The sequence below is a fragment of the Vipera berus genome (genome assembly GCF_964194415.1).
Source record: "Vipera berus genome assembly, chromosome: 1".
NCBI classification, from domain to species: domain Eukaryota; kingdom Metazoa; phylum Chordata; class Lepidosauria; order Squamata; family Viperidae; genus Vipera; species Vipera berus.
The window spans coordinates 79,847,372-79,870,076 of NC_138202.1; the positions used below are offsets into that span (position 1 = coordinate 79,847,372).

Here is a 22,705-nt window from a genome sequence, read left to right on the forward strand (position 1 = left end):
TGCATACTTCTCTGATTTTTTTCTCTTTTTTAATTTTATTTTGCTATTTAATTCTTCTTAGAATTTCCACATTTGAAATAGGCTGGTGACACAGAGAAAACCCTTTTACATAAACAGATGTTTGACCTGCCTTAGCAACAACCTATCAGGAAAGAATCAAAGACTCAGAACAAAGTATATTTGATCGCTAACCTATAATTAAATACTAATCATGCTTATTCTTTTCCATCCTCTCTTCTCCCTTATTTTATGAACAGAATCCTGCATCAGAACAATTATTTTCTCTCCATCTGGAAAAAGCGTTTATGTAATATCATTGTGAACATAAATGGTTTTGGATTATTTTCTGCTGAGCATTTTCCATGTAGCTGAGACTGCTGTTTGCTAAGCATTGGGGCTGCTTAGCCTCTATTTTGTTAATATGATCCATGCAGAAATTCTTAGCCATACTGAAAAAAAAAGATGCATAACAGGTGGGGAGAGTAGTTTTTGCTCAAGCAAGTCTAAAATTTTTAAGTGGAAATATTCACTGATGTAATCTTCTAACTTGGGTTTTGGCTTGCAAACTGCCCTAATGTCTATATTTGTTCCAGGGACTTAAGTCATTGCTTTAATCTCCTGGTATCTGAAATGTGACACTGACATATAGCTGACTGATACTTCATGCCATGCGGTTGCTCTAAGTAAGTATATTCCTTGCATACAGCAAATTCAATATAGCATATACGTAAGGTATTCTGACTATATCTGGTAACATTTGAACCACTACATGTTATTTAAACCAACACTAGATAAAGGAAAGGCAATAACACCATTGTGACTGACCATCGTTCTGAATTATGTATTGTTTTTATTATCTGCCACCATCACCAGCTGACTAGATGAGAATTATACATTCTGTTGTAATTTTGGCATGGTTTTCTTTGCTTCAAAAGCCACAAGTCCAAAGGCTGCAAAAGCCCCATTTGGCTCAGGGACTTAATTTTGAATAAAATTGTATAAAGTGAACCTCTAAACCTTTTTGACTAATATTTTTAGCATTGGTGGAACAGTTGTTAGTGATTTACCAAAGCAGCACTAAACATCGAGGAGTAAAGCTGTTTACCTTGAATGGAGAAAAAATTAAAAAGATTAACGGTAGAGGTTTCCCCTGTCCAGTCATACTTGGCGTTAGAAGATGGTGCTCATCTATACTTCTTAGCGGAGGGAGCCACTGTTGTCCGAAGACATTACTGTGGTCATGTGGCCAGCATAACAATATGCCAAGGCCCATATAACACTGTTAACTTCCTGCCAAAGTGGTACCCATTTATCTACTTGCATCTGCATGCTTTCGAACAGCTAGGTGGGCAGGAGCTGGGTAAGGATGGGAGCTCACCCTGCTGTGGTACATTCAGATCTCGAACCCGCACTTTCAGGTTTCTAGTTGATAAGCTCAACATCTTTAACTGGAGAAGCCCAAGAGAAAAGGCATTTGAAGCTACTTGCAGAGCTGTTTTCTACTGCTAGGAGACAGGACTGTGCCAGATGTTTTGTTTTCAATTGGGAATTTTCTGTGTTCAAAATTATCCTTAATAAGAGTAAATATTCACCTTTTTCTCAGTCCTGTACCATTATTTCACCAGTTTGGTGCAATTTCAGCATCATTTCATCCTTACAATTGCAGCATTTAAGGTCCATCCTGAGATCCTGAGAGAGGTTCTAAAGAGTTGGAGGACATATGTGTTTTCTTCCCTTGGACATTAGAAACAAACTCTGACTTTGGAAAAGAGTATCTGACTTGTGGCATTTCTAATGGTCTCTAGATCTAGTTTTTTCCAGGACTGGGAAATTACAAGCTTTGAAAGCCTTTAGACAGGGTCTGTCAGAGTGTGAGTTCAGAAGCATTAACTTCTAAAACAAGCATTTCTTCATCCAAGCACATTAGGTACAAAAGCCTTTATAGACTGAATAGTTTCAGTTTGGGAGGTATAATTTAACAACTTTTTGACATTTTTAAAAAAATCTTTATTGGGTTTTGAAGAACTTGGTTTTACCTTAGCAATAATACCTAACCAACACGGAGTTACAAACCTACAACATGTGTATCAAAGTTCCTCCAAATTTGATATATCTCCATCATAGCATAAAAACAATGAGTCAATCTTTAATATTTTTAGAGAAGTCCAATAGACATAAAGATATTTTTTGCTGAGCAAAAATGGTTAGACTTTTTAGCCAAGAATATAATAATAAAATATGCACTATTTTTTAAAACCTGAAGCTATTGGTTGGATAATATAGCATACTCCAATTCATTATTTCAAATTGTATGGATATTATCCAAATTAATTTCTGAATTCTAAAGACTCTAGCATCAAGTTGAAAATTGAAGATGATAAAGAACAACAAATGCAGTTCCATGCTGCATTTTTAACTGATGAAACAATCTCATTATTAACTATACAAGTAGAAAGCCTGAAATAATAATTGGTAATCCAAAAAAAGAAATTCTATTAATCTAAACTTCCCCAACATGATTTGAAAACATGATTCAAGCCATATCAAAACCTTTTTGATATAAAAATCTTTGTATACTGATCCATATTAATCAGCTCCAGTGGAGCTAACACTGATTAATGTGGTCAGTATACAAAACTAATTATATCAAGTCATTTATGGTTTAAAAATCTGGTGTTCTTTCATGAAGCCAGACCAGGCAGGGTAAATTGTTGTGGCCAAGATCTTCTTGCCATTGCGCTGTAGCTATTAAACTTTTAGCATCCTTTTAACAAAGATGTTGAAGGATAATTTGTGCAGTAAGTATGATCCTCTCCAGCCATCAAATTTACAGTAATATAAGAATCGTAATATGAAACTGGTAGCCCTTCATTTTCATAAGATATCTGAGTTATCTCCAGGAAATATTAAGGAATATCTTCTTAAAATTTTAATACCATCCTAATATTATTTCATCTCCTCTAGGAGCTTTTCATATCAATAGTACCATAGATAGTATAGAATCATCATTTCCTAGAAACGGAATGGTGCAGTCAGATCCTCTGAGTGAAGGTCTGAAATTACTAGATTTATCTTTTTTTTAGAAAAAGCCTTTATTTGATGATTTGTTATAGTACATCTGTAGAATACATGTATTTATAAAAATTAAAAATATTGAAGGCTTATTGCATTATATTGTAATTAATGTGCATTGCTCCCAAGAATTATTTATTGGAGATTTTATTTTTAAGTAATTTGTAAACATAAAACATAAATGCAGTGGCTCAGTGGGTTAGGACGCTGAGCTTGTCGATCAGAAGATCGGCAGTTTGGCGGGTCAAATCCCAAGTGCCGCGTAACAGAATGAGCACCTGTTACTCGTCCCAGCTTCTGCCAACTTAGCAGTTCAAAAGCACGTAAAAATGCAGTGGGAAGGTAACAGCGTTCCATGCGCCTTTGGCGTCTAGTCATGCTGGCCACATGACCACGGAGACGTCCTCGGACAAGCGCTGGCTCTTCGGCTTTGAAACGGAGATGAGCACCGGCCCCTAGAGTCGGAAATGACTGGCACGCATGTGCGGGGGAACCTTTACCTTTACCTTTAAACATACCATAGATCCTTTATCAAATTTAACTAAGAACAAATAAATGAATCTGGATGTAGTAAAGTGAGTAGCACATTGAAAGTTGTGGTCCTCATGATTATCTCATTTCTGTAGACATTATCAGTTTACCTAAATGATTTTGGTTTAAGTCTAAAGCTTATCTTCAAATTTGAAAATTGTCCAGAACTATTAGTATTAGGGCTGTCTCAAAAACATGTCTGTATGCAATTTCATGTACTATGTATATGATTGTGGAATGTACATAAGGAAAGTATTTTTGCTTCTCAAGTCTATTAAAACTTAACATGGGCACTATCTCATTACCTCTTTAATTTTAGCCTAATTCAGACCTCAATTGAATTTCAGCATAATCCAGAATTATACACTGAGATTTATTTGATGCCTGGTCATATACATCAAAATCAAAGCAATGGCTACTTTCCAACCATGTGGTTCCATTACTAATAAATTTTCCTGCCTCTGGACGGTATTAATGGGTCACATCCATTGTTACAGCTGGTGTGCAATGAAACTTTCTCTTACTGGCCTCCGCTTCTTTATCTGCAAATCTATTCCACAGAATTTCCCAGCTTTCCTGGAGGGAAAGGAGGTAGAGAATGGAAGAAAACTTTATTTTACTGTTCAAAAATACCACCAGGTATAACTCTCTGTTTAATCAAAAATTTTAAAAGCTTAAACTCTTAAAAAAACACTACTAAAGTAAAAAGGAAGGAAGTGCATAAGTATGCAAAGGGAACTCTCAGAGGATATAAACATTTCAGTTTAGTACAGTTTAATGCAGAGACAAAGCAGAGAGAGCTGATTGTCAACAACAAAAATGAGACGTTCCAATACGGATTCTGAAGCAAGTGACTGATGTAGTTCAGTTAATTTTGCTGACAGATGTCAGACTCAATAACAGCTTGTCTTCTAAACCATCAATGACAAGCTACATTCTCATTAATTCACCAAGTAGAGTACAAATAGTTTTCTGACAAATGTATAAAATTGGAATGTTTGCAAGAATATTTGTATGCATATTTTAAAACATGGAATTAAAACTGAATGGCTACATGAAAGAGCTGGTGATAAGCCTTAACCATTTGTTTCCATCCTCTGTGCGGCCATGGACAAAGAGCAGCACTTTATACTTTTATCAGGATTATTTTTAATAGTTGCTCCATTCACCTGAAGCTTCACAAACGATTATATCTCTATAATTTCCAGAGTCAAACCAATCCCCCAAAGATGTTGCATCAGTCCAAGTAGCTTTATACTTTGGAAACTACTTCGAAACAATTGGATAGCCACACATTTCTTATGTGAACATTAAAAGGTGTTCTCGGTGAGTTTTGTAGCAATTCTGACTTGGAGTTATCAACAGTGCGAAAATGAACAACACAAACTGTATTTTCACTCATTTTACAATCCACGTTAAGAATTCCAGAAAAATCCACTTTCATAAGTGATCCAGCCCTGGAACAAGAATGGGCAGTGCATCAAGCCAACTTGGAAATAAGGAAGAATTTCCTAATAGTGAGACCTATTAAGTAGTGGAACAGCTTACCTACCCAGTTTTGGGTGCTCTGTCGCTGGAGTTTTTTTTTTTAAAAAAAGATTGAGCAACTATTTGTCTGAGATGGACAGGGGGTGGTTAGAAGACCTCCAAGGTCCCTCTCAGCCCTATGATATTTTCAGTCCAGTTGGGCTGCATCATCCCAGCCATGTTACTACTTATTTATTTTTTTTTTAATACAGTGATGGCTACTGTAATGGCAGCTAATCTATGGACTAACATTTCACGAAAACTTCCCTAGCTTTCCCTGCTTTTTATCTGTTTTAATAGAAATAAAATCTACGTAGTTTTCCAATCTTATTTTTCAATGATAGCAGTATAATTTCACTCCAGCTGTAATACACTTTAGCTTCTATAAATATGTAGAAAATTATGAAAACAAGGATGAAAGACAAAGACACAATGAATACAATGAAACAAAGTTTAGAGGTTGAGCATTAGGAAGAATTCCTGAAATATTGCCTTTAAAATACACCAAGTACTCCAACTAAAGCCTAGCATTGCCCTCTAGAAAGCTTCAAGGCAAAGCTGATATCAGAAGCAGGAGACAAAAAAGCAAACATAAACACCACATTGCAAAAAAAAACAAACCTCCAAAAAACCTTGCTCTCCCAGTGATGCTTGTAACCAACCAAAGGGCTATTGATTCCCACCTGACTGGCAGGACTCAGCATAGCCTGGTACTGGCTGCAGATAAATACAGAAAGATTGAGGCTCTTTTTAGGCAGCACAAATGAGAGAAAAAAACCTTATTAGTCAAGATGTCATCAAGAGACAGTATGCTTAGCTTGCACTTGCAAAACAGGGGCAGATTGCCCCTGCACTGAACCGTTTTTTTAACTGTCCTGCAGGCCTGTCAACTTGTTCCAGAAAAGAAGCTAGAATCCAGGCAGAGGAGGCCAGCTCTTGTTGATTTGAGGGTAAACATGATTCTTCCTTAATTCAGGCATGCATACATCTGTCAAGTGCCTCTGTATTCACAAGGGCTGCCTCCTCCTCCCACTCGTTGGCGGGCAGGCAGTTCATTCCGATTGTATAGTATTGGCAATCTAGATGGTGGACAGAGTGTTTGTCCTTATCCCTCCGAATACAATATAGAAAAAGGTCTGCAAAAAATATCAGTCCAAACTGAACCTAAATCAAGGTTTGGGCTTTTATTAATATGCTGAAACAGTGACACAAAGGCTGTGACCATCCCTTATCACTGACTATGCTAATATAGCTGAGTGCAAAACACAAGAGTAATCTTGAAAAGATCATAACACATTATGATTTAACTTCTCAGTGTTTCTGCCTTGTATCATACAAAAAACAACCTCTGCTTATGAGAATAAACAGAATGGGCTAATTTACAGTAGGGGTGCTGCTAGAGAATATACAGTATATCATGCATTCCTTTTTGTACCAGGAGGCAAACTGCAACTTGAAGTAGACATATTATATCTAGACTGCCAAAATCTAGATGATTGCTAAATCTTTACTATCAGCTTGGGCTCATTTGGATTTTTCCAGCCTATATATGATACACTTCCTTAAAGAGGCCTTTTTCTCCCTCAAACATTCAAAAGTTGAACACCTCCTTTCTAATGTAATTGGTTTAATTCAAATGGGGGGATTTCTGTACTGTAAAAAGATCTGAAAAGAAACAGTCTCACATTTTGTATTTCACAGAAGAGGAGGTCAGGTCTGAATAATCAAGTCTTTGCTGAAGCAGCAATATACTTATCAAAAGTACCCAGCTCTGATAAAGAAACCTGGAACACATTGAATTTATAAAAAAGATTTGGTCTTCTTAGACGGGCCGGTGATTCCTAATTCAAATAAATAAAAAAGGGTTGCTATAGAAACCAGATATTTAAAATTCAAACACACACCATATACATGCCTACAAAGTCATTAATAGGGCTTCTTCTACTTTCAAGTGGAAACATTATCTGCCCAGAAATGGAAATTTGGAAAACTGTGTTTAGTTAAGAAAAAGGTCCCAACACTTGATGTTGAAATATTTTGGGCTTCGCAGATATCCATCAAGACTTGTTTTATAGTGCCATATGATGAAAAATGTTGTCCCAGGCCACCCAAGATTCATTTCTGTTGGTTCCCTGGCTCCTTAAGCATTTTCCTGTCATCAACTATCTGCAGCCCTGAAAAGGTATTGGGTGACTTAGCCTCTGATCACTCAAGCAATCCTAACATAATGGATAGAATGGGGGCAACTTGTCAGTTTGATAAAAATGCATGAATGATTTCAAGGGAAGACAAGACTATAAAAGAAGCGCTTAAGCAAAAGAAAGAGAAGGTGAAAAAATAACAATGGATTGGCTATTTTCTGTTCGTTTTTTTAAAAACGCTTACTTCTTCCTGGTGGTGTTTGCTTTCATTTTGCTACATAGAAACTCTTTATCAAATAATGAGGAAGAGGTACAAAATATGTCTTTTTATGGACAAAAATTCTGTTGACCCAACACCCTATTTTTCTTTTAGGCCTGAGGGAAATAGCAATTAGAAGGTTCCAGAAAGTGGAGCAATATAGATATGCAGTGTTCAATGCACGAACCATTTCATGCTCAGAACAGCTGGTTTTGGATAGTTCCTATACAACCTGAAATGCATACATTTCAGCTGTCTGGGCATGCGTGTTAGCAAATCCAGACAGAAGTGGTTGAGGGGAAAAGTGGGCAAATGGCAGAAAGGCAAAGAGAGGGGGGGAAGCAAAGGTGTTGAGAAGAACAGCAGTAGGCCATTGTCTCCAGTGGAAATCTTCCTTATTGCTAACACCAGTAAGGGAGGAACAGATGTACAGGCCAATATATTTCAATAAGAGGAGGCTGGGAAGATTGGAGTGCCAGGTCAGTTGATGGGACATGCCATCCCCCTCTAATCAACATGGGAGTGACATGGGTGCAGCTGAGGGGAGAAGAGTGAAGGTGCTGAGAAAATGGGGAGTAAGCTGATAAAATATTTTATAGATAGGAGCTGCTCAGAATTAGGAATCTGGGTGTACCTTTTCTGACTAAAATATTAAAACGTATAAGGTTTTGTAAACTGAAGCTCATTTCATGAAATGCAGAGTGGTTAGACTGATGCAGGATTTAAATTGGGTTGAGTAGAGTGAAAAAGTGGATGGAGAGAAGGTAGGTTGGCTATGCAGGTTACGTGTAAAACATTACAATAAATCAACAATTGTAAATTGTATTTGTTCAGACCTGCTGAAATTGCCTACAACCTTTTGATGTATGCAAGTTCAACAATTTCTTGTTTGAAAGTGCTGTTAAAAGACCCTTTTCCAAAATGATTACTTTGAGGTTTGCTATGGAACACATCCTGGGAGGTTCAGATGCTTTTGTATTACCTTAGCATTGTTTTGAGTCTTGATGTCAAACTTTCATCCATTAGTTTTTTTTTGTCCTATGTAGAATCCAGAGGAGACAGCTGGCAGATAATGACATGTATCGGTTGGGAAGAACAACATGTGAAGGTGCCTCTAAGTTGTGTGCATTTGTTGAGGCCTATGATGTAATGTATATATGCAGGAGCCAATTTTTACCATTTTGCCATTATAGAACTAACAAGGATCTCCTCCTACAATGTCAGAAGCAGCTCAGGGAACGGAGATCTGTGTTAAAGGAGGGTGGAAATCAGAGGGAATGCTCTCCTGGAAGTTATCTTGTCCAAACCAGAGTATCCTAAGAAGTCCCAAGTTTCAGCTCTGCTGAATTGTAATTGATTGTAACTAATCCAAAATAGTTTGATAGAATCTCTAGACCATGAAAATTTGATTTCAGTTTCTAGGGAAAACTACTGTCTTCCAATAAGGTTGTTTATTGTTCCACACATCATCAGGATCATGTATATATTAAGCCACAACATGACCTGTTTTGTCTTAGCATATCTAAAGCTATCATGCCTTGTATTGTAGCTTTATACATCATTGTTTGTTCAAAACATAATAGCAGATGAATAAGATTAGCTGTTGCAATTTGGTTATAGTTTATGGTTTAACCTGTCATGTGAACTAATCATGGCTTATTAAATAATAATGGTTCAACTAAATTTAGCAAGATTAATACATTTTGTAAGGTTTGCTCATAAAGTTGGACAAATGTTTGCCTGCTGCCTCTCCTACTTCAGAATTTTTGAAAGGCACATTCCCCAAAAATAATTTTGCAGAAAGAAGCTACCTTCAATTGCATAATTTTCACTTTCAATGAAAGCTTGCCATGGACACAGCTGTAAACTACATTTGAAACAAATTCCTGCCATTTGCCCGGGTTACACAGGTTAGATTTTCAATTATGACAAAACAGAGCTATTACACAGCTTTATGTCCAGCCATCCCAGGCCACAGGCACTACTGAACAGCAATTCTTTTTGAGTCAGTTAAACATACAAGCACAAAAAAAAGGAGAGGGATTCATGCTTATTGTCCAGTTACTTGTTTTTTTAATGTGCAGAAAAGTCTGAATCACACATTCAGAATCAAAGCAGGTAATGAACAAGCTCCAAGGGAGAAGGAGGAAGAGAACCATTTACAGCAGTGCAGCAGTCCCTGTAAAAGCATTGCCACTTACATCTAGGGTACCTAGTCCAAGTATGAAACATTAACATTAACCTAGTAGCTAATAATTTGGGAAAGGGGTGGAATTTGAAGACCATCCTGTGGGCATTCACATGACATTCGTTGCCACTGAAGTTTACCTTTTCATTAAGCAGTTGGCATGGCAGCACAGCCATTTACAAAAACACCCATCAAAAGGTAAACTCAGTTAGGCTGCTGTCTGATAGCCCTTTCCTATCCCATCAGTTTGACTTGTCTAGGGACATGGAGCTCACTTCCAGACCAAACACTCAGGTACAACTCCTTACCATGTTTACTTAGTAAGGCCTATGTAAGCCCACAGTCTCCTGTACACAGTGCTTTTTTTGTAAAAGAAAAAGGTGCCGGAACTCACACATGTTATACAACCCGCCTTGCCTACCCTACAAAGTTCCATCGAAAAAAGGTGCCGGAACTCCGTTCTGAGCATTCAGTGAGAAAAAAAGCCCTGCCTGTACATAAAAGTGTATTTAAGACTGCTCTTTTAACAGGGGTGGGTGGGTGGGGAGGGGGAAGGAGTTACAAGTGTCAGAAAAAGTGACTTATCAATCCGTCCTTGAAGTTGCAATCACTGCATCACCCTACAGTCACACATTCTCAGTTTGGGGCTTGGCAAATGGCTCATATTTATGACGGTTGCAATGTCATGTGATCACAACTGCAACCTTCCCAGCTGGCTTCCAACAAGCAAAGTCAACGGGGGAGTGTGGATTTACTTAACAGCTCTGCAAGTCACTTAATAATTCACTTAACATGTGATTCACTTAACAACCACGGTGGTTCACCTAATATAACTTCAGTAAAAATGGTTATAAAATTGGTTCCACTCATACGATTTGGTTAACAACCACATTCTAATTCTGACCCCAATTGTGATTGTAAGTCAGGGACTTTTTTGAAAAAAATATGCTGATGTAAATATATCTGGAGTGCTTCTCAACTGAAGATCCTGAGCAATCATAACTAGGAATGTAATCATTCATTCCCCATCTAATCTTATGAATAACTATACTTGAGAAGGAACATGCTCATGACTCTTGAAAAATGAAGCCAAGGTTCCTAGTGAAAATATATTTTCAAATATTACTGATGTTCATCTCATACAACAGAATGCTAAATTGAATGGCATAAGTTATTTAAAACAGCTTTGTTTTATCTTCAGTAATAATAGTCTTATTGGTATAGCTCAGGGGTAGGCAGCCTCGGCTCTTTTATGACTCATGGACTTCAACTCCCAGAATTCCTGAGCCAGCATGGCTGACTCAGGAATTCTGGGAGTTGAAGTCCATGAGTCATAAAAGAGCCGAGGCTGCCCACCCCTGGTATAGGTAAAGATCCTACTGAAACCATCCACAGGATTACAGCTAATTATAGTAGATATTTCTTTTACTCTGTTCCCTCTTCCCCCAAAATTGCTCCAGCATTGCAGAAATGGTCATGAACGTGGCAACTACAGTTACAAGTTCTGAAACTGGAAATGTTTCTGAAATCCATTACTAGTCCTTCTCCTCAAGAAGAATCCTTTCTGTTCTCCACTAAAGATAACATTTGCACTCTGAATGCATATAACATTTTGACTGGTTTTAAGCAATAAACAAATATTTTTATCATCAGGTTTACACATTAGCAGGCAGTCTAAGAAAACAATACATTGCTCAATGGAAATATGCAAAAGCTGTACGTTCTCTTTGCAAGCAGTTTCTTCTCCCCCTGAGATGGTAGCCATCAAATGGTGGATCTGGCTGGGTCATCACATCCAAGTCAGCATTAAACTCTGGACTCAGCAGCAAAAGCACAGTTCTGCATTTCTTTCAGTCATGTATGCATTGCCTCTGGTTCTGGATATATTGTCCTGAATGTCAAATTTATACGTGGTTCCCTGGAGTGATATTCCTTGGGAACACGGTGCTGAAAAAAGATCCAAATCAGCCTTTCAATTACATAATACATATTAAGGAAATACACATATTTTGGTTTGGGGCATGCAAAACATCAAATTGTATTTAAAATGAATTTCCTTAAAACTGCCATACTTCCAAAAATAAAGAAGAGGCCAAATCCCTTTGTTCTTTTTTTTGTTGTTGTTTCTTTTTTTCTGGTTAACAAAACAACATTATTTGCTTACTGCACTACCGTGCAGGACTATTTCACAGGTTGGTACCCGCATGTCTTCCGGTTGTTCAGAAAAAAACCCCAAACATGTAAGATTTTTGTGACCTATGAAAGACAAGCAGCCCAATCTCATAGCAAACAACTTTTCAGTTCTCCCCACCTGAATGCGTTTCAGTGTTGCATTAGCCTCAGGTTACTCCTTGACTTATAACTATTCATTTAATGACAGTTTGAAGTTACAATGGCAGTGAAAAAAGTGACCTGTGACATGCTGTGTCATGCTCACAACCATTGCAGCATCTCCACAGTCACATAAGCAAAATCTAGGCGCTTGGCAACTGGTATCTACAACAGTTGCAGCATCCCAGTGTCAGATGATTGCCATTTCCAACCAACGTCCATTAAGCCAAGTTAATGGGGAAAGCCAGATTCACTTAATGACAGCATGATTCACTTAACAACTATGACAAAAAGGTCATAAAATTGGGTGTGACTCATTTAACCCCTCTTGCTTAGCAAGGGAAATTCTGGTCCCGAATGCGGTCATAAACTGAGGACTACCTAAACATAGATCTGTAGGGAAGAAAATAGCATTTGTATAATTTTTCTCTAGGATCCTCACCTGCCAGTCTTCTTGAGTAGCTCCTTCCATCATTAGCAAAGTACCATGATCCAATGGCATATGAACTCTTTGCACGTAAGTATAATCATTGTTATCCTCCTAAAAAGATTTATTAAGTATAGTTAATCTATAGTCATAAAATCATAGAATTGGAAGAGGCTACTTAGGCTTATTTTATTCAACCTCTGCCTAAGTAGATGTCTTAGCTTCTGCTTAAATACAATTAATATAGGGAAATAAAATGTTCTTAAGCCAAGTGTTCTCATGATTACAAAGAATTAATGGATTTGTGTCATATTACAAAATCTAATAACGTCATTAGGATTAGGAGTGGACAGCCCCCATTATTTTATTAATTAAAGTTTAATCAGATAAAACAATGATACATTTTGCAATTTTATCAATATAAAATAACTCATAAACTGCAGCTAGGCTACAATATGCATCACTGTAAGAAGATACTCTTAGTCCATGAAGGAAAGTAACTGAGATACCAAATGAATTTGGGGGAAAGCCCTGCAGGCCACAGCTGTCACCTCATGTTTCGGCAGAAGCTGCCAGTCCAAGAGGATCCCCAAATTGTACATTAGGTCTGCCTGAAGAACTGTTATGAGAATTCAGGCTAAAAAATGGGAGCCAATGTGATCGAGTGGTTAAGGCACTCGGCTAGAAAGCAGGAGTCCATGATTTCTAGTCCCACTTTAGCCATGAAAGTAGCTGAGCTCTCTCTTAGCCCAACTCACCTCACAGGCTTGTTGTTGTGGGAAGAATAGGAGTAGGAAGTTGTGTGGGATATATTTATTGCCTTTAGTTATTTGTAACAATAATAAAGGCAGGATTACAAACAAATAAATAAAACCTATGGGAACACATAGCCCATTCAGATTAGGCAGGGAAGAATTTAAGCACACCCTCCCAGTCCCTCCTCTAGACTCTAAACAGTCACTGAAAGACTCAACAACTTGGTCAGCTTGGGACTGAGATACAGTTGAGTATCATCCAGACAGCAATGATAGCAAACTCTGTCTCTGCAAATGACCTCAACCACAGGCTTTATACAGATGTTAAACAGGAGAGGCAAAAACAAACTGCCCATGTGAGGAAGAAGAGAACCACAGAACACTTTTGCTCCCATTGTTAATCCACACAGTGCATTTGGAAAGATACTATATTTAACAAGTTATACTATCTTTATACTACAACCTGGCCTAAAACTCAACTGAAATGGGCCTAGATAACGTACTTCCTTCAGAACGCTCTGAAGCTCCAATTCAAGTACCTTCTCAATAACAAAGAAGGGAAGGTTGTAGACTGGGAAAAATGTTCAGAATTGTTGGATCCAATAATGGCTTCTTGAGAAGGAAGCACATTGCTACTGCCTTCAAGGCAGTAAAAATCAGATTAAAAGATCCATTCACTACCACATGGACCCAACCACATATTATCACTCAACGAGAGATAGGAGAAGCATAGATCTAAAAGGCAGATAGTGGATCTTGTTAGTGCTTCTGTCAAAACATACAGAATGGCCGAGTCAGAGCCTAATTAATAAATAAATAATAATAAATAAATAATTCTTAGCAATCAAGTGATTTGATTCAAGAGGGGTCCAGGATAATGCAAATAGTTCTATTTCACACCCCAGCAGAGAACATGATTAAATAGGGCTGCTAGCCAATAACTATTTATGCTGCAATGCAATGTCTAATTCAAGCTCTTACATGTTTGGTTGGATTCATTCTTCTTCTTCTTCTATCCTCAATAGCATTCTAAGTCTCTCTTTTGTCATTTTATCTCCAGGAGCAACTCAGAAAATGAGGAAGCTTTTCAGGATCAAGGAAAAAGAAAATTGATGTAATCTGATCCAAGGCCCTTGACACCTGCCCATTACAAAGGGCAACTATAAGCTAGGTTGCTCATCATATCCCTAAGCTCTCTGTGAAATCTATCAAGGTTTATCAGTATGGGTCAGCTTGATCTGATAGATACAAGCTCCCAGCAGGTGTGGGGGAAGTGCCAGAAAGCTGAAGACAAACCAGAAAGTGATCTAACCATAATGAAAGACTGCTAATAATATCCTCCACCTTCAGATCACACCGTAACTGCCCCAAGATAAAATACAGTTCTAACATGTAATCACCAATATGAGCTAACCTCTAAAAATCTGGGATAGATTCGTGGTTGCCATGAGCTCTTTCACCAATCCATGCTTGAACACCACATGCTGGCTTGAACAGGCAGAATAGCAAGTTTTGTTGGTGTGTAAAGGGAGAGTGGGTGTTGAGTTCTGGAAGCTGCTGGCTTCCAAGAAAGATGGAGAGGAAACCCAAAGTGCATCACCTCTCAGTGTATCTGTATAGTTCCTATTGAATTTCCCAAACTTTTGGTGATCTTAGCTGCTCTTCTCTGATATTTATATCCCATCTTTTCTCTAAGGAGCTCAAGCATTATAAACAGTTCTTCTGTTTCCACTTTAATTCTAATAATACTCCTGTAAGCAGTAGGTAATGACATAGCAATTGGCCTATACTGACCCACCATGCTTATTAAATAAGAAAACAACCTGGAGTCAGATGTCTAATTCTAAACAATGAGATCTCTAGCAACTCTTGGAGTACCTCCAGATAAGGTTTATATTGTATTACCAGAGATCAAGATATTGCTACTTTCTGTCCCAGATACTTCCATTACATGCACAGTCCTTTAGATTACAGAAGTAATTCAGTTTAGTAGGAAAAGATGGAGCAGCTACACAATATAACTGGTAGAATCAAGGAAAGATGAATTTCTGCAAGCAGTATTTTTACCGTCAAGAAAGCATCCAGAAATTTTTTTTCTCAAAGAATGTATTATTCTACTGCTAAAATAATCTATAATGACTATGTGGAATGTAGATACATGTAGCTTCCATTGACCAAGTGGCATATATCTTCAATCAAGAAGCATCCAAAATCTTCCCAGACCTATAAAGCCCTAAATGGCATGGGTCCGGATTATTTACGGGAGTACCTTTTGCCGGCGTTAAATTCCCATCGTCCTGTGTGCTCCCACAGAGAGGTCCTCCTTAGGGTGCTGTCGGTCAGGGAATGTCGACTGGCGGCCCCCAGGGGGAGAGCATTCTCTGTGGGCGTGCCTGCCCTCTGGAATCAGCTCCCTGTTGAGCTCCGGATGGCTCCTGACCTTCGCTCTTTCCGCCGCGACCTGAAGACTTGGCTATTTGAACTTGCCGGCCTGGACTGAGGGATTGGGATTTTAAATTTTACATTTTACAACGGGTTTTATTGTTTAGGGCTACTTGGTTTAATTTATTTTAATTTTTGTATATTATGTGTTGTATATAGTATTTCCCCTTCATGGATTACTGCCTTGTCGTGGCGAAGGGGCTTGCGTAATTCAATGAAGCTATGAGCTATGCCGTGCAGGGCCACCCAAGACGGACAGGTCATAGCAGAGAGTTCTGACAAAACGTGATCCACTGGAGGAGGAAATGGCAACCCACTCCAGTATCTTTGCCATGAAAACCCTATGGACAGTACCAAAAGGCAAAACGATATGACGCTGGAAGATGAGCCCCTCAGGTCGGAAGGCGTCCAATATGCTACTGGGGAAGAGCAGAGGGCTAGTACTAGTAGCGCCAGAAAGAATGAAGCGACTGGGCCAAAGCCGAAAGGACGCTCAGCTGTGGATGTGTCTGGTGGTGAAAGGAAAGTCCGATGCTGTAAAGATTTTTTCTCCATAGGAACCTGGAATGTAAGATCCATGAATCAAGGAAAACTGGACGTGGTCAAACAAGAGATGACAAGACTGAACATTGACATCTTAGGTATCAGCAAACTAAAATGGACAGGAATGGGTGAATTTAATTCAGATGACCATCAGGTATACTACTGTGGGCAAGAATCCTTCAGAAAAAATGGAGTAGCCTTCATAGTCAATAAAAGAGTAGGAAAAGCAATACTGGGATACAATCCTCAAAATGACAGAATGATCTCAGTTCGAATCCAAGGCAAACCATTCAATATCACAGTAGTCCAAGTCTATGCCCCAACCACCAGTGCTGAAGAGGATGAAATTGACCAGTTCTATGAAGCACTACAGCACCTTATAGAACTAACACCAAAAAATGATGTTCTTATCATCATGGGGGATTGGAATGCTAAAGTAGGAAGCCAAAAGATAACTGGAATAACAGGCAAGTTTGGCCTTGGAGTGCAAAATGAAGCAGGGCACAGGCTGATAGAATTCTGTCAAGAGAATACGATGGTCATAGCAAACACTCTTTTCCAACAACCCAAGAGACGGCTCTACACATGGACATCACCAGATGGTCAACACAGAAATCAGATTGACTATATGCTCTGCAGCCAAAGATGGAGAAGCTCTATACAGTCAGTAAAAACAAGACCAGGAGCTGACTGTGGCTCAGACCATGAGCTTCTCCTTGCAAAGTTTAGGCTTAAACTGAAGAAAGTAGGGAAAAGCACTAGGCCACTCAGGTATGAATTAAATCATATCCCTGTTGAATATACAGTAGAGGTGACAAATAGATTTAAGGAATTAGATCTGATAGACAGAGTGCCTGAAGAACTATGGACAGAGGTTCGCGACATTGTACAAGAGGTAGCAACCAAAACCATCCCAAAGAAAAAGAAATGCAAGAAAGCAAAATGGCTGTCTGAGGAAGCTTTGCAAATAGCTGAGGAAAGGAGGGAAGCGAAAGGCAAGGGAGAAAAAGAAAGATACACCCAATTGAATGCAGAATTCCAGAGAATAGCTAGAAGAGATAAGAATGCCTTCTTAAATGAACAGTGCAAAGAAATAGAAGAAAACAATAGAATAGGGAGGACCAGAGATCTTTTCAAGAAAATTGGAGAAATGAAGGGAACGTTTAATGCAAAAATGGGCATGATAAAGGACCAAAATGGCAGGGACCTAACAGAGGCAGAAGAGATTAAGAAGAGGTGGCAAAATTACACAGAAGAACTATACAAGAATGAGCTTAACGTCCCTGATAATCACAATGAGGTGGTCACTGACCTCAAGCCAGACATCCTAGAATGTGAAGTGAAGTGGGCCTTAGAAAAGCTGAGCAACAACAAAGCTAGTGGAAGTGACAGTATTCCAGCTGAGCTATTCAAAATCTTAAAAGACAATGCAGTAAAAGTGCTACACTCAATTTGCCAGCAAATTTGGAAAACTCAACAATGGCCACAGGATTGGAAAAGATCAGTTTACATTCCAATTCCAAAGAAAGGCAGTGCCAAAGAATGTTCAAACTATCGCACCATTGCACTCATTTCTCATGCTAGTAAAGTCATGCTTAAAATCCTACAAGCTAGACTTCAGCAGTATGTGGATCGAGAACTACCAGAAGTGCAGGCAGGATTTCGAAGAGGCAGAGGAACTAGAGATCAAATTGCCAACATACGCTGGATCATGGAGAAAGCTAGGGAGTTCCAGAAAAACATCTACTTCTGCTTCATTGACTATGCTAAAGCCTTTGATTGTGTGGATCATAACAAACTGTGGCAGGTTCTTAAAGAGATGGGAGTACCAGACCATCTTATTTGTCTCTTGAGAAACCTATATGCGGGCCAAGAAGCAACAGTGAGAACTGGACACGGAACCACTGATTGGTTCAAAATTGGGAAAGGAGTCCGGCAAGGCTGTATACTGTCGCCCTGCCTATTTAACTTATATGCAGAGCACATCATGAGAAAGGCAGGGCTAGATGAATCAAAAGCTGGAATTAAGATTGCCGGAAGAAATATCAACAACCTAAGATACGCAGATGATACCACTCTAATGGCAGAAAGTGAAGAAGAACTAAAGAGCCTCTTGTTGCAGGTGAAGAAGGAGAGTGCAAAACTTGGGTTGAAACTTAACATTAAGAAAACCAAGATCATGGCATCTGGCCCTCTAAATTCCTGGCAAATAGATGGGGAAGAAATGGAGGTAGTGACAGATTTTATTTTCCTGGGCTCCAAGATCACTGCAGATGGGGACTGTAGCCAAGAAATTAAAAGACGCTTGCTCCTGGGGAGGAAAGCCATGGCAAATCTAGACAGCACACTAAAAAGCAGAGACATCACCCTGTCAACAAAAGTGCGTATAGTCAAGGCTATGGTCTTCCCAGTTGCAATGTATGGCAGTGAAAGTTGGACCATAAGAAAGGCTGAGCGCCAAAGAATTGAGGCCTTTGAACTGTGGTGCTGGAGAAGACTCCTGCGAGTCCCTTGGACCGCAAGGCGATCAAACCGGTCAGTCCTAGAGGAGATCAATCCTGACTGCTCTTTAGAAGGCCAGATCCTGAAGCTAAAACTCAAGTACTTTGGCCACCTAATGAGAAGGAAGGACTCACTGGAGAAGAGACTAATGCTGGGAAAGATCGAGGGCAATAGAAGAAGGGGACGACAGAGAATGAGGTGGCTGGATGGAGTCACTGAAGCAGTAGGCGTGAGCTTAAATGGACTCCAGAAGATGGTAGAGGACAGGAAGGCCTGGAGGAATGTTGTCCATGGGGTCGCGATGGGTCGGACACGACTTCGCAGCTAACAACAACAATATAGTATTTTAGTTGCCCTGTACACCGCCCTGAGTCCTTCGGGAGAGGGGCGGTATATAAATCCATATAATAAATAAATGAATAAATAAATATTGTATTCAGATTCTTCCAGAGTTAAAAATTCAGCTACTATATCATCTAAGAAAAGCATCTATCCTTGAGTTTGGTGAATGTATTCAGAAATTCCATTCCCGTATACTACTTAAAAAAAATATCTTGCAAATCCACTGCAATACTGAATAGTAATAAGCATCCCCCACAATTAAGGAGAGAATGTTTTCAAGTCTGAAATGTTGACAGGATATTAGGCAATTGGTTAAAAAAATATTGAGGGGTCCTTGGTGCTCTCTGAGCTTGGTTGTATAATAATAATAATAATAATAATAATAATAATAATAATAATAATAATAATAATAATAATAATAATAATAATAATAATAATAATAATAAGAAGAAGAAGAAGAAGAAGAAGAAGAAGAAGAAGAAAAAGAAAAAGAAAAAGAAAAAGAAAAAGAAAAAGAAGAAGAAGAAGAAGAAGAAGAAGAAGAAGAAGAAGAAGAAGAAGAAGAAGAAGAAGAAGAAGAAGAAGAAGAAGAAGAAGAAGAAGAGGTTGGAAGGGACCTTGGAGGTCATCTAGTACAACTCCCTGCTCAGGCAGGAAACCCTATACCATTTCAGACAAATGGCTGGCCAGTCTCTTCTTAAAAACTTCCAGTGTTGGAGCATTCACCACTTCTGGAGGCAGGTTGTTCCACTGGTTAGTTCTTCTAACTGTCAGGAAGTTTCTCCTTAGTTCTAGGTTGCTTCTCTCCAGGGCTTTTTTTCTCATAGAACGCTCAGAACGGAGTTCCGGCACCTTTTTTGGATGGAACCTTGTAGGATAGGCAAGGTGGGTTGTATGACATGTGTAAGTTCCGGCACCTTTTTCTTATACAAAAAAAGCAGTTTCCATCCATTGCTTCTTGTCCTGCTTTCAGGTGCTTTGGAGAATAGCTTGACTCCCTCTTCTTTGTGGCAGCCCGAGATATTGGAACACTGCTATCATGTCCCCCCTCGCCCTTCTCTTCATTAAACTACACATACCCAATTCCAGCAACCGTTCCCTATATGTTTTAGCCTCCAGTCCCCCAATCATCTTTGTTGCTCTTCTCTGTACTCTTTCTAGAGTCTTGACATCTTTTTTACATCATGGTGACCAAAACTGGATGCAGTATTCCAGGTGTGGCCTTACCAAGGCATTGTAAAGTGGTATTAGTACTTCACGTGACCTTGATTCTATCCCTGTTAATGCAGCCTAGCACTGTGCTGGCTTTTTTGGCAGCTGCAGCACACTGCTGGCTCATATTTAAGTGACTGTCCACTAGGACTCTGAGATCTCTCTCACAGTTACTACTATTGAGCAAGGTACCACCTATACTATACCTGTGCATTTGATTTTTCCTGCCTAAATGTAGAACCTTACTTTTTTCACAATTGAATTTCATTTTGTTAAATAGTGCCCAGTGTTCGAGTCTGTCCATATCCTCCTGTATCTTAAGCCTATCTTCTGGAGTATTGGCTATTCCTGCCAGCTTGGTGTCGTCTACAAATTTGATGAGTTCCCCATCTATCCCCTCATCCAAATCCTTGATGAAGATGTTGAAGAGCACTGGGCCCAGAACAGAGCCCTGGGGCACCCCACTACATACTTTCTTCCATGTAGATGCAGTTCCATTGAGGATCACACACTGAGTACGTCTGGTCAGCCAGCTACGAATCCATCTGGTGGTGATGCTGTCTAACCCACATTTTTGTATCTTATCAAGTAGTAGGTTGTGATCTACATGATGCGGTGCTTGACACCCGTGTCTTAGTCTGAACTATCTAGTGGGGTTCACATATACATATATATAAAGAGATGATCTTTTTCAATCTGTTTATCTCTTCTTAGCAGAGTCAATATTGTCAATATATATTCAGAAATCCTAAGTGGTGCAAAAAACCATTTTAGATAGAAGTATTGTGATATCATAATTAACTCCTATTGAATGGAATCATATGAATATTTCATAAATCATTGGGAGTTAGTTTAGAGCTGGAACGAATTGAGTTTCTTGGAATTAACTTACTAAGTGTATATCTTTGGACTTCACACAATCTTTAAACAGAATACAACCAGGAATATTCAGATTGTGAAATTTTAGAAAAGAAAAAACAGCCACACTGCAATTGTGCCTCAGAGATCAAATAAGCAATACCCCAGTCAAGAAACTGACACAGAGCCATTAATAAACAACCCAACCAAAGAATCCCTAAGACCACCCCCACCCACCCAGTCAGGCAAGACATAAGGATATAAACAGACAGCAAATAGCATACTTACTACCTTACTACCGTAGCACTGATGATGTTACCCAGTTATGATACGTCTGCAAGAAAACAAGCAAGCTCAGAGAGCACCAAGGTCCCCTCATTTCAACCCTGAGCTACAAACTTTCTATGTACTGCTCCATAGGATCCATCCACACAGTGTAACAGACTTCAGAGAGAAAATGCTAGCAGTTTTATTACAGCAGTTATTGATGTTCAAGATACCACAGTAAATCTGGTTTACAATTCCGTTGCTGCTAGTTCAAGAATAATAATGCAGCGGCAGAAACAATCTTTCATGGGAGATATGACTTTGGAGAGAAAATAAGGCTGCAAAATTTCAGGTCAACAGACTCTACTATTTGAGCCTCTGATTAATACAGAAGCCAACAATGATACATAATGTAAGATATAGCCCTGGAGGTGGCTATCAAACTTGTGTGTAGGACTGACCTGGCAGGACAATTGGCCTGAAGAACTAAACACCCAGTTAGTTATGACTGAATATTTTGTTGTGCATCAGTCAAAGAGTGGGAGGGAGATGAAGTAGAGGTAATTTGAGATAGCAAATTTGCCAACACAGGAACCAAAACTGACCCAACAGGAATGTATTCCCATTAAAGATCTGGGATGCTGCTAGCATGCCACCACGCTCTTCAAATCTGTAGTATAATTAATGCAAGGTTCTGACTTTTATTAATATTTAGCATAACCTTGATATTCTAAATATAGTACCATTCTGAAAGCCCTGGCAAAAAAACAGAACACATCACTGTCAAGAACTATCACCTTAACTACTATCCATCTATGAATCCCTGCACCTATAGATTCTTTTAAAGTTAACAGAGCTATTACTTCTGTAGCTCTCTGCTCTGGTTGTTATCACAATGATTATTGAAGCTGTTTTTTCTTCCTCAAGGACCCTCTTAATTTATGAATTCACGTCTCCTGGAGCTTCACAAAACTCCTTCAGCATCCTATTTATTTCAATGTTTTGCTTTTAAAATCAACCTCTTATTTTGGTTTCTTACAGACATTTTTTCAGACATTATGGCCAAGATGAATATTCCAATTGTTACATAATCTCCTTTTAGAAATGTAGACATTTTATGTCTCATTTATAGCTGGGGATAAGGGAACCTGCAACCTTCCAGATACTGGACTCAGCATTACCTGGAGTGGCACAAAGGAGATTCATGGATTTGTCACTCCCAATTTGGTACAGCAACCAAACAGGATAGGTATAGCCTCCAACAGATAGTTAGAACTACAGAACTTGCCTTCCAAAGAGGACCTGTAT

The 22,705-nt window shown here is 38.9% G+C and overlaps 1 protein-coding gene and 1 long non-coding RNA gene across 2 annotated transcripts in view; one reads left to right on the forward strand and one right to left on the reverse strand.

Moving 5' to 3' along the window:
* Window positions 1–9,071: 9,071 nt before the first annotated feature.
* On the forward strand, window positions 9,072–11,467 carry LOC308666083. The gene is made up of 2 exons (XR_014026025.1): window positions 9,072–10,953; window positions 11,086–11,467. It is a non-coding gene; the product is annotated as an uncharacterized lncRNA (long non-coding RNA).
* Window positions 10,950–22,705, reverse strand: part of ALKBH3 (alkB homolog 3, alpha-ketoglutarate dependent dioxygenase) — a 36,674-nt gene continuing 24,918 nt past the window's right edge. Inside the window, exons 9-10 of the mRNA XM_081324576.1 lie at window positions 12,492–12,590; window positions 10,950–11,665 (exon numbers count right to left, since the gene is read on the reverse strand). Of these exons, the coding sequence (XP_081180702.1) occupies window positions 11,573–11,665; window positions 12,492–12,590 (192 nt within the window). The 3' untranslated portion in view covers window positions 10,950–11,572. The remainder of the gene's footprint in view (window positions 11,666–12,491; window positions 12,591–22,705) is intronic.